Source organism: Gymnogyps californianus, chromosome 1, assembly GCF_018139145.2.
Source record: "Gymnogyps californianus isolate 813 chromosome 1, ASM1813914v2, whole genome shotgun sequence".
In the NCBI taxonomy this organism is placed as follows: domain Eukaryota; kingdom Metazoa; phylum Chordata; class Aves; order Accipitriformes; family Cathartidae; genus Gymnogyps; species Gymnogyps californianus.
Genome location: NC_059471.1, coordinates 121865250 through 121877913, shown reverse-complemented (window position 1 = coordinate 121877913; position 12664 = coordinate 121865250). Strand labels below are relative to the sequence as shown.

General features: G+C 40.4%; 1 protein-coding gene across 1 annotated transcript in view; it reads right to left on the bottom strand.

Moving 5' to 3' along the window:
- The window catches only part of MYH15 (myosin heavy chain 15), a 66678-nt gene that overhangs the window by 24195 nt on the left and 29819 nt on the right, over positions 1-12664 (bottom strand). The window contains exons 12-24 of the mRNA XM_050912211.1: positions 12119-12222; positions 11549-11687; positions 10836-10954; positions 9595-9744; positions 8414-8584; positions 7169-7348; positions 5751-5883; positions 3869-3936; positions 2336-2423; positions 1987-2104; positions 1573-1696; positions 735-871; positions 106-361 (exon numbers count right to left, since the gene is read on the bottom strand). Coding sequence (XP_050768168.1) covers positions 106-361; positions 735-871; positions 1573-1696; positions 1987-2104; positions 2336-2423; positions 3869-3936; positions 5751-5883; positions 7169-7348; positions 8414-8584; positions 9595-9744; positions 10836-10954; positions 11549-11687; positions 12119-12222 — 1787 coding nt within the window. The remainder of the gene's footprint in view (positions 1-105; positions 362-734; positions 872-1572; positions 1697-1986; positions 2105-2335; positions 2424-3868; positions 3937-5750; positions 5884-7168; positions 7349-8413; positions 8585-9594; positions 9745-10835; positions 10955-11548; positions 11688-12118; positions 12223-12664) is intronic.

Here is a 12664-nt window from a genome sequence, read left to right as displayed (position 1 = left end):
AAGACCAACAGCTTATTTTAATTGAGTTACACTAACGCTCTGGTCTGTAAGCCTTTGAGTTTCAAAGAACATCTAATAAATATATGAATATATGTGTCTACTCACAGCCTGGAGCTGGAGAAGCAAATCATTTTTCTCCTGAACTAAAGAGACTTGCTTTTCTTCAAGCTCCTTTCTCCTGGCTTCAGATTTTTCCAGGGCCTCCTTCAGTTTCAAGAACTCTTCCTTCATATTGGCCATCTCCTTTTCAGTTTCTGCAGACTTCAGAAGAGGTTTGATCTTAAAGAAAAGCTTCATCCAGGGCCAGTTCTTCACAGCCATAAAAGCGCGGATGTTCCACTGAATTACAAGAAGGGCGTCCCTGGTTTAAGAAGAAAACAAACAAAATTCCCTAAAGCTTAGCCTGAATTGAGAAAGTGAGAATTTTTTTCATTCTCAGTCAGTTTTATGGCTTTGTTCTCAGTAATATTAGGAACTTGTACTAGGTTCCAAGATATACAAGAAACTTCCTCCATATCTCTTGATTTTCAGGGACATGAAACATTTCCAAATCTGATTTTTACCAGAGCTGCAGGCAACTAATATACAGTTGCTATTATTTTTATCATACATCCACTTTAAACCTTTAATTTAGGGTTAGCTATAGCCTTAGGACTGTAATAATGGCTCTATTCAACATATAATTAAATGGTAATGACTATTATCCACTAAGATTTAAGGGGGTGCCTTCATACCTGCGCTCCACTATCTTCTGAAACTCAATCCGCATCAGTCTGCCACGTGCTCTTGCCTGGATCATCGTTAAGATTTTCGCAAGTCTCTCATCTCTCATTTCTTCTAGGTGGCCCAAGAGACCAGCCTTGAAGAACACCTGGTACATGCACAGATGTTATTTCACCATAACGAATGATTTTTATTCCAGAGTTACACAGACCTTATTGAAATAATTCAGAAGAATGGTATTTTTATTGACACATTATGAAGTAAAAGAGTATAGAGGGCCAAATACTACTTGCATCAGGGACTGCACTGTACAATTCCAAAGTTGTTTTAAAACCAGGTCTCATCTCCCCAGTTTTGAATAGGCCACACTATTTTATTGCCACATTTTTATTGCCACAGTACTTTTCAACTGCGGCAGGGTTCAAAGCAGGTCAGCCGAACCACAACTCCCAACTCCCAGATCCCTGCTAATGGGATCATGTCATAATTGCACATGGCCTCATTTCAAAAGCTGCAGCTGATCTTGTCGTCCATATATGTTTGAGTGTACCTATATTATATTAAATAAGCTATTGTTTTACTGAGGGGCATGGAGCATCAGATGCTGCTGTGTCCACTTGTAGTGTTGCTGTAACAAAAGCTTTGTGGGAGCTTGAGGCAGAGAAATAAAATTCCTCTAGCACAGCTTAAAAATTAGTATCACTGTGCTGCTATATTGCTGGTTCCTTGTATTATTAACTCTTCATTAATCGCTGCCACCAGAAATTGCATAATGTCCTATTCTGCAAATTAAATATTAGATCCATCACTTTTCTCTTTACATAAGCAGTGATGGTCTTTTCTGGTTACCTTGGTGTGTCCAAAACGATATTGGTTATGGTCAACATCTAAAGATGCCAGCAGTTTTTCAGCAGCTTTTCTGCTATCCACAAACTTATCCTCTGGGATCGCGCCTGGATTCAGAATGCGGTACCTGTTAATAACAGATGAGCAATGAGTAAAATTGGCCTAGATTCTGCTTTTTTTTTTTCCCCCCTCTTCCCCCAAAACTTAAAAGAAAGAAAAAAAAAATCACCTAGGGTAATTTCCTACTTTGCACCTACATAGACACAAGCAAGAGCAGAATTCTTCCTTCCATGTTCAGGCAAACTGAATGGAAAATATACTTGAATGGAATGAAATACTTCAAATAAAACTGAGAAGACATGCTTTGCTTATTTTGACTGATGGGTTAGGACAGGAGACAACACAGCTCTTCATTACCTTTGTTTAAAGTCAGCATAAAGCACCCTGTTTGGGAAACCCTTACGGCAAATGCGGATGCCTTCCAGGACACCATTACAGCGGAGCTGATGCAAGACAAGGAAAGCATCCATTTCACCTGCAAGGGAAAAACCAAGGCTAAATTAAATGGAGCTTCTCCACAGGGCTTAATCTTCATTTCACTGAGGGAATTGGAAAATGTGAGGTGTCATCTCCTGAAAGAGCAACACCATTGGATAAGGTGAGAAACACAGACAGTATTTAAGTACAATCTGGTTACTTGGAAGTAAGTATTGGAATGACATAGTTCAAATATACTAAAATTTTAAGACTGTTGTGTTTTCCATACCTGGAGTTTTTGATTCATTGGGGATAATGCATCGTACAAAGTGAGGGGCTGTAGATCTCAGGTTAGTCATCAGCTTATTTAAGTTTTCCTAGAACAGACATATTAAAAACACAATTAGCTTTAGCAGTTTAGTGGAATTCCAATCACTTATTTCTTTGGTTTGTTGGTTGTTAAGTTTATTAAGGTCATCTCTCTAACTAGTCTCCAACAAAATTATAAGCTTACCAAAATTATTACAGAGAAATGTGTTCAAATAAACCAAAGTACAGATTAACTTTATTATAGGAATCCACATCAGTTTTAGCAAAGTCTTAAGAAGACACGTGTTTTACTCACAAACCCAGAAATATCAGAAACACGATGAACAGCAAGCAAGATGCAGTATCATCCTGCGGAGCATTTCTGTAAAGTCAGCTGCATTTTTGCCTAGTCACTTCCCCACTCAGAGGATAGTTCACCTTTCCCATCTGTTCCTCATAAAAGCTAGGTTTTTGTCCTCCTGGCCAAACATTTTCCCTTTATTGATCTTAATCAGACATCTCCCAGGCAGGCAGCAAGCTAGCTTGGAAGAAGCCAACCGCTCAGTGCCTACCAGTGATCACCAAGCTCTGTGGGAAGTGTTTTCTCTAGTAAGCAGAAAATAGAGACCATTAGAGGTAGAATATAATGTCATCAGCACAACTGTTCAAACTGAAAATTTCTCATACGCCAGTCAGGACGATAAATGAGACAACCTGAGCTGGGTACTTAGCAGCTCCTTGTGTGCTGGAACATGGGCTTCTATTTGTGGATTATTAAATTACTGTCTGAGTGTTCCTTCAGCTATCTTTACACTTCTTCAGCTGGTAAGATACAGGTCTCACTTTCCCGTGATTTCCCTTCATGAGGAGTACCTCCAAACAAGATAAAATGACATGACTAGTGGGAGACAACTACTTCCTTTCCTATTTGAGGTTTACCTACATTACAGCTTCCTCAGTGTTACCCAAAAGAAATTGTACTAATGGTAAATTACAGGCCCCATTTTTCCCCAGGGGTGATCCTAGTGACAGCTTCCATTAGGAGCACATGTCAGTCCCAGTAGAAGGGAATTACTCAGGAAAAAAGAAGCTATATGACACTCCATTCAACAACTTTTGTTTTCCATGACTGCTCTAACCCTAGGATCCAATTACAAACCGTAATCAGACGGGGACTAGCAAATCACTTGTAATCAGTTCCTGTTCCACAGACATGCATGAAGCAATAAGCCACAAAATAAGTGATAAAGGTTGTTCACAAGATTTTGTGATACTTTCTCGAGTAGAATAGAAAACACTTCATCTCCTGAATGCTCAAACAAGATAAAATGGAGCAGCCCCTCACACATGCGGTTTTAATAACAGTATATTCACTTAGCCAAGGGCAATATCCCAGGCCTAGAATCAAATTCTGATGTTGGATCTGAAGTTTTCTTGTCCATTACAATCCTTAATATTCCTCTTCAATGTATTGTCTTAACTCAAACTATCAGGTGGGGAGAGGCAAACAAACCTTGTGCAATGAGGACACCGTTTGAAAAGAAGCACCTTTCTTGCGTTTCTTTTCTCCACCCTGGTCAGCTAAGGGGAAAAAGAATAAATAAATAAAAATCACAATCTATATCTCAGTAAGGGGTGCAGGCAGGGCATGTGAGACAGACAAACCATTCTAATAGTGCAACTCCCTTTGAATGAAAGGCATAGCTAATAACTTGATGGCTCTAATTGCTCAAATATTATACAAAACATTCTGAACATCGTGTGATGTATCACAATCTTGCAGCTCTCTGTCCATACTTAGGATTTTTGTCAAAGACCACTGTAAGCTTTCTGGATTGCATTTGCATTTCAGATTTACACAGCATCACTTGTTATGCAGAAAGTCCATAAATATGAATAAAGCAGAAAAATAACTTTTAACAAAATAGTCTCTTGTAGTTCATTAAAAAGCCTGTAGGGTGAGACGATGCAGAAAAGTAATGCTTAGGGAAAATTTATACTTTACATTGTACTGTATAGACACTGATTCTCATGTGTCTGCTATGCAGACACTGAACTTGTGCAAGTAGCATTTGTCCAGAGTAGAGGGAAATGAATATTTATTTTGTAATTTTAGATACTGTAGCTTTGCATCCCCTGAATTTTGCTTAAAGCTTCAGAGTCAAAATCACTCAGATCCGCCAAAGGAATGCTAGTTTCTGACATGACCTTTACAAAGTTTCACAATAGCCAAACATGACCCCAAATTGTACAGCAATTGCTGCAGCTTTCTAAACACTGGACCATTAGATCATTCCCAGGAGGTCTGGCATTCTGTCACCTGTCAACAATAGTCAACATAAAAGGAGAAGTGAAGAGTGCAATGTGCTTGATGCAATTATCCACAGCCTTCCCCCCTTTTGAAAGTGATGCTGCCAAGACTGGAAGAGGGTAATCTGGACAGGCTGTTCTTTTCTCCTGACACTGAAGAAAAGCAAGGTAGTATTCTGATAGACAGGAATATCCACAGGCAAATAGGCAGTTAGTAACTTGCAAGAATTTGCTAGTGGCAGGATTTTTGTTATTTACATTCAGCTCCGTCTCTTATTCACATTATGAAGTCTGCAGCCTGCTTGCTTCCTCAGAAAGTGTCTTATGATTCATGACAACAACATCTATAGAAATGAGGTTACTAATAGATAGGCTGTAAGTGATTGCAACTTCAGGACATAAGAGCTACATCTTTGTAATGAATGCCAGTCTTATTTACTTAAGATCAATTTTCTGGGTGCTTGCTACTTGTCTTCTCACAAATAAAACAGTTCTGTGTAATGCATACAGCTTAAATACGTTCTCAGACATACATTAGTCTTGTCAAACAAAAAAAAAAAAGCAAGCAAAAAGGAAGACCTATTGGCAAAATCTACTTTGGCCGATGTGGAATGATGTTCAGGTACCTTCAGTGTCTAGTTGCCACTAATCCAACAAAATATTCCAAAACTCTCTCTTAAACTTTGTATTTCTTATTTAATTTAGGGTGGCTGGCAAGGAGGACTACAGCATGGGAAAAAAGACCTGTTCTTGTTCACAGGCATTTATATACAAAATTTTTTGTGCAACGTTTGCCTGCATATCTGAACACTCGCATGCTCAAACTCCCACTGGAGTGCTCACAACACACAGATTTCCTTGCCAAAATTGCTCAGAGGTATTATGCATTCAAACTAGCTGAGTTAATGGCCTCCTTAGTATAACTGGCAAACTCCTACAGATGCTGTGCGCATCTAAATAATTAGTCACTGCCTCATTTAACATTGAGTCAATTGCAGTTGAGAGAATTGTTTTGTTTCTGAAATTCATTCCCAAGCACACATCCCAGAAATGAAAGAAAACCCACGTGAGCTGATTCTGCTTACCGCTGTCAGCGCTAACGTAGCTTTCAAACAAGCTTGCCAGGAGTTTGTTAGATGATTTTTGGAAAATACCTACTACAGTTTCATTAAGTGGGTCTTTGTTCTTCTCAAGCCACCCAATGATGTTATAGGGAACCTACAGGAAAGCATTGAAAACAAACCAGAGGTTGCAAATTTTCCCCTTCAGAGCAGCCAGTAGTTCTTTATGATTTGGCTTGAAGCCAATGACCTTTTGTGAAGTGTTTCACTCGGAGCAGTACCAGCCACCCGGTTTTTCATCACTTCCCCTCCAATTCTCTGCTTCCTAATTCCCAAACCTCTCTTCCTAATAATTGCCATCTGAATCCCATACACCTCTTCCAAACTGTCTGGTCCCTACATCTTCTCGTGGACTCCATGCGGCTGTAGAGATACCACATGTCATCAGTGTCCCGGGAATCCTATTAATAAGTGCTGAAGTATAAAACACACAAGTAATAATTTCACTTCACAACAGCATGCTACAATGAAATAATTAAGGTTTTCTGACAGAAACTTAATGATTAAAAAAAATCTAACTCCAGGACTTTGCTACAGCTCTGTTTAGTGGGAAAATATGTTCCATTATTAGTACCACAAGAGGATAGAAATTCTAATTTTCTTTACTGAATACATTAACAACTGCAAATAAAGACCAAGATGGGCATTATTTTTCTTAATAAATACAAAATTAGCTTAATGTTCAATTATAATTTGAAATTAACAGCATCAGGTAAGCTCCAGCTCTGCTGCTCTGAGGCTTCATTATCAACTCTAGTTTGATAAAAAATTTCCTGTCTCCCTCTCAAATTCTTTCTGCCCGTCTGGTCTGAAAACAGAGCTTTGAAACTCGGCAAGTTTTGGCTCGGGTATCACAGTACTGGATTGTATTCCCATTCACCCCATCATCAGCTGACCTGTTAACTAAACCTACACAGCAGAATTAACCACGTTTCCTTTTGCTACTTTGACACACTGGTCCTAACGTGAGTAAAAAAGCGATGTCAAATCTTTTAGGCAGAAATTACTCAGTTAATTTGTACAGGGAACCAAGTTGGAAAGTTAGATGCTGCTGCTGTTTAATCACTAGTCTTAATCTGATTATAGGAAAAGTGATAAAGGCAAGGCAAGGCATGGCAAGGCATATTTTCAGCAAAAGCACTATTAGCCTTCCTCAGTTTGTTTCATTTTATTTGTGTATCCAAGAACCAGATGTCCTGGAGTCTGGTGGTATCTTACTGTGCTGCAATACTTGTGCAGAGAGAGTAGATGTCTGCTTTTACTCCTCGCTGTTCCTTTCTTCCCCTCTTCATCCTTCCCACCCTCCCTCATTGTGCGCTATGTGCCAAACCCCACCTGGAAGACCTCCGATACAAAGTCTGCCTGCCAGCAGAGGAACTTACTGCACCGGCATAATGAAGAAGTTCAAAGTGAGCTTCATATTTCCTTTTCTTATCAGGCCTGGGCTTCTGTAAGTTAGGTGACTTGCCAAGATGATTATCGTAGAGTTTGGCTTTGAACGTCATATCTGTAGCTTTCGGGAACATACATTCCTCTTCAAGGATAGACAGGATTCCCAATGGCTGTGGATTTAAGAACATCTTTGTTGGAAAATGCTTAGGCTGCCTGTTTTCAGCAACTGTGCAGCCTTTAAGTTTGATCTGATGGAATTTTAAGCCTGCAAAATTTCTTCTCATCCTGAGGAGGAAGCCTTTGACTGTTCTGTTAAAATAGTAACCATACTTTTGACTGTTCAGTATGTCACTTCTGCCTTAGGAGGCTTTATGATGACTTCCAGAAAGGGTTTGATTTAGCTTACAGGGCAGTTGGACCAACTAGCATTTTATCATTCGTGTCTCAGGAAAAGATGAACTACCTTCCCAGCACTGGACAGATTGTTTGAGGGACTAGGATCACGTGCAGATATCCTACCCCTGGAGAAGAAAGTGATCAAGTAGAAGAGCACTTAATCAGTCTTTCTACTCCAGCTGTTCCAAATGTCCTGCTAATGCAAGACTCAAAATTTCATTTGTCCTCACAGATCAGCAGGGTTAGATGCCATGCCATAAGATATAGCAGAAAGAGGGATACAGCAAGGGACAGCTGTCCCCACCAGCACCACATTATACTCACAAAGAAGAGAAAAGGAAAGGCATATCCCATGCTGGGGAAGCAGTGAGAGGGAAGCAATAGCTCCAGGCTAGCAAGAGCACAAAGAACTTTGCACATCAACATGTAATGTAAGAAACAGGAGCCTCACGGGGAGAGGTACAGGGCATGTGACTGAAACAGCATTTGCCCTGAAAAGCTGACAAGTAAGTTTGATGTTAAGCATATGTGGAACATAGTAAATGGAAGAAGAGTAGGGACAGAGAAAGACCAAAGAAAAAACCAAGGAAGATTATACAGCCATACAAATTAACAGTTGCAGCTTGTGGTTACTGTTGGCTCTATAAGGCAAACTTACAGAGGTAAAGCCAAGTAGCCACAAATACTGATTTTCCTTTGATTCTGTATTGCAAATAGAAAGGCAAGAAACTTGTCCTGCTGTTTATCCTACTCTGTTCACTGGGCCTTGAGGACATCTCCGAGGGAGCATCATGAATAAAACCAATTCACTAAATACACCATAGCACTCCTGTACATACCTTCTCAATTAGATCAATGCAGGCCTGCAGGTCCATGCCAAAATCAATGAATGTCCATTCAATGCCTTCCTTCTTATACTCTTCTTGCTCCAGGACAAACATGTGATGATTGAAAAACTGTTGCAGTTTCTCGTTAGTGTAATTGATGCAGAGTTGCTCAAAGCTGTTGAACTGCAGAAGCAGAGAAAAAAGAAGCATTTGCACCACAGTTAACTATGGTAAGGGCTTGGTGGAACAGCAAGAAGGAAACTGTTTACATCTAAAACCTTCTAAACAGTAACTGGTTGAGAAACTACTGAGCATAACACCAATGGCAAAGAGGAGGGAGTTCAGTAGCAGGCTGCTGGCTGCCTCACGTACAGTCCTCTGGAGTGTGAGGATGCCCAGATTTGTTCAGGTCTCTCAGGATGCACATGCCTTTCCTTCACCAGCATGCCACAGCAGTCCTGTAAAGCAGAGCCAACGCGCCCTTTGCTCTGCTGTGTACAGAGAGCAACATGTAGCAGCAACAGCATTAAGCAGTTATCTTCAGGAATGGGTTCTGAGAAACAGAAGTTGTGACGTGCTTTTCTCACATACACTTCTTTACAACAATGATAGAATCACAGAAGAGCCCAGGTTGGAAGGGACCTTGAAAGATCATCTAAGTCCAACCTTTCGTGGGAGAGGAAGCCTAGATGAGATTGTCTAGCACCCTGTCCAATTGCATCTTGAAAACCTCCAGTGATGGGGACTCTTCCAAGTCGCTGGGGAAGTTGTTCCAGTGAATGATTGTTCTCACTGTAAAAAATGTCTTTCTTATATCGAGATGAAGATATATCTCTTATATTGAGATACAAAGAGGAAGAAATATCTTACCCTATGAAAGATGCTTTCTCTCAAAGAGGAAGAGTGGGAACAATACATTCTCCTAAAATACAGCCCAAAGCATGTGAGATGTCTTTGCTAAAGGTTGCCACCCTCTTCCTCCCCAGGAACTATCAGCATGTCTAGCGTGCTAAATGCTGAGTGTTTTCTACATCTATTCATGGAAAAACCTTGTAAAATCATATACACTATTTGCTTTATGGCTTTCTCAGCACTTTGCCTTCTGTTCAATTAGAAAAAGAAATATCCACCCAAGAGCTATCGCTTGGTATCTTTTATGTCCTTCCACCAAGTCCTCACACATTAATACTCACATCAAAGATTTCAAACCCGGCAATATCCAGGACTCCAATGAAGAACTGTCTTGGCAGCTTAGTGTCCAAGGTCTTGTTGATACGGACCACAAGCCATTTGAACATTCGATCGTACACTGCCTTAGATAAGGCTCCAACAGCATACAAAACCTAAAATACATGTTTCAAAATACCACTGTGTGGAACAGAATTCACTGTGGAACACAAAGATTTCAGTGCAGTAGCCTATTTCAATCCCTACTTATGGTTTAAATGAAATTTCACAACAGTTCTTACAATCACCAAGGCATACTTAATGCATCACACAGCTTCTCCCATTATCTATGCTGACTTTTCTTCAAATGTCGTTATGTATATGTGTGTATACTAACACGTACATAAAGTGCTAATAAAGTACCTCCTGGGAAACAGCTGGACAGCAAGTTGTGAATGTTTTAATCCCTTACATTGCCATGGAAGTTAGGTACCAGAAAGCTCACGGGCCGGATGCCAGCTATGATGTCCAGAGCTACTGCCAGAATAGGGAAGGTCTGTGCTCAAGCTGCTCATTGCCATTTGCTTCTAATTTTTGAGGGATGCTATGGCATAAGCAGGCGACAGGAAAAGTCTGTCAAAAGTCTCTTCTCTAGCCTATGTGCAGCTACACTGATAGGATAGACCTCTCTCCAGTAGTTTTCTAGTTTCTGAGCCTGTACCGCAGCCTGTCTTCAAACAACAATTTTCATTGTAACCAAAATGCTGCAGCATCTTCTACAATACTGCTACAGCTGCAGCAGTGTTAACCCAAGGACTTTTGTTTCCTAAATTAAGAGGTACCTTTAAGTGGATATTGCCTTTAGCTGATTGAGGTCACACAGAGCTTAAAATTACATGAATAATGAATGAGTGATGAGTGAATAAATAATCCATGGCTCAACTCTTCTAGGTGACTATTCTCATCTAGAATTAGATATCAATCCCCATGTGGTTTTACTGCACCTGGTTTCCTTGAGTGGCTGCTACTAACACATCAGAAAAACAATCCTATCAAAGGCAGTGCCGGCCACTATTCCTTTGTCAGTCTCTGCCAGTTTCCCACACTTTCACTGTCTATTCCCCCAAGTTTGGGGATATAAAATGAGAACAGGTACTAGAGGTACGTGTTAATATTTCTAGCAGCTGTCTGTCTCTCTGAGATGTTACAGATGAGTCCTCAAGGCTTGCGGGACAGGTATCCAAATACCCTGAAAGCTTCTCCTTACCTGTTCAACACTTTGACCTTTGGTCACATACTCGTTGCCAACTTTCACTCTAGGGTGCAATAAACCCTTAACCAAATCAGAGGAGTTGATTCCCATTAGGTAGGCGGCTTTGTCAGCACCTGATCAAGAGAAACAAGGTTTCAACTGGCTTTGAACTTCTACATGGAAACATGCCTAGCCAAGAAAAAAATATTAAATACATCCACTTCCAAAAAGAAACTGGATAAAGACCTTGCTCTTTTAATGATTTGTGTTAGGTGTGCCTGTACTCTCCCTTGTGGTAGAGAAGGTCATCTAGCTACCTTAGACCCCAATTGCTGCAAGAATCACACTTGAGAAACTCTTCAGGTATAGGGAAAAGAACATATCTCCACACTGGTTATAGGCAGTTTCAGGTGCAAGAGGAAGTAAAGAAGCAAGACCTGAAGACATGAAAGAGAAAGCTAAGGCAACAACTTTTAATAATAATTTTGTTCAAACGGTCACAAAAATGGAATTTCATTGGGTTACTCTGACTGTGTCTATTCACCTTCTACTAAGTAGGGTTACCCACCACTGAACAAGCCACAGCTACAAATAAAGCACAGCACTCTTGTCTGAGGGGGAGCTACATTGTGCAAGATCAAAGCAAACAGACTGCTTCTTCCTCAACACAGTGCATGATACATGCCAGACTTTTGAAGCTAAGCTGCAACGTTAGGTGTTGTTCTTACTTTCAGTGCCATCAGCCTCTGCCTGCTCTTCTCTGGGTCTTTGTTTGAATTTCATGTTCCCAAAGTGCATGATGGCACCTGTGAGCTTGTAGGCACCAGACTTCTCATCGGGTACAAATCCCAAGATGTCCATGGCTTGCTGTGAAAAGGAAACACAGATATTTTGTCACTTCCCTATTCAAAAGCCATGGCATTTTGCAGCCCCGCAATCTACCTTTGTGTGGCAGATATTACTAATCTGCCAAGGTGTGTTATCTCACTAAGCAGCCACTGGAACACCCTGAAGACCCAGCAGTAGCTGGGGAGCAGGAGAGCTCCCTTTACCTAGCATTTTATATATCAAAATTATAAGAACACTGTGCCCATGGGCATTATATGGAGCAAGGCCAGGTTCAAAAGTATAATAGTTTATCAGGCCTCATGCTTCATAGTATGAATGCAATTAAGACCCATTTCTGCTTTCACTTTAGTCCAATAGTTTCAGTGACAGAAGTTAGGCTCCTGCCAGCACTTTTCCTCCCCACATGCACTTAATCTACGAAGCACAAAGTCAAATCAATACAGGCTTACATCCGTTGCCATCAATTCTTCTCCATCATCCAAATTGTCCACTGTAACTACTCCTTGTGAGCAAAAGTGGTAGTCATATGGGTTGGTAGATACCAGTAGCATATCTGTAAAAGAACTGCTAAGGTCAAAACTGCCATCCATTCAGGATATCCCCCAAAAAATGGAGAATGAAAGATCAACTCTGGCATAATTTTGTCTCTGCACAACTGTGTATAAAGTTGTTTTTTGTTTTTTTTGTTTGTTTGGTTGGTTTTTTTTTACAACTGCAGGGCAGCAACCAACTCTCTCATTCTACTATTCCAGTCTGAAGACCAAAATTTAGAGAAAGCATGAATAAAAAGATTATGGGAATACTGCATACACATCTATTGAGCATGTTTTGCAGTATACTGAGTTCATAATTTCCTGTATAGCCCTACTTTTTGCCTTGCATGCCTGTAGGGATAAAAATCCCATCTAAGTACGGAGGAGAAAAAGATTTTAGTATGATCCAAGACGGACAATGGGCATGGTTCCCCTCTTTTATAACAAACTCACAAAATAGCA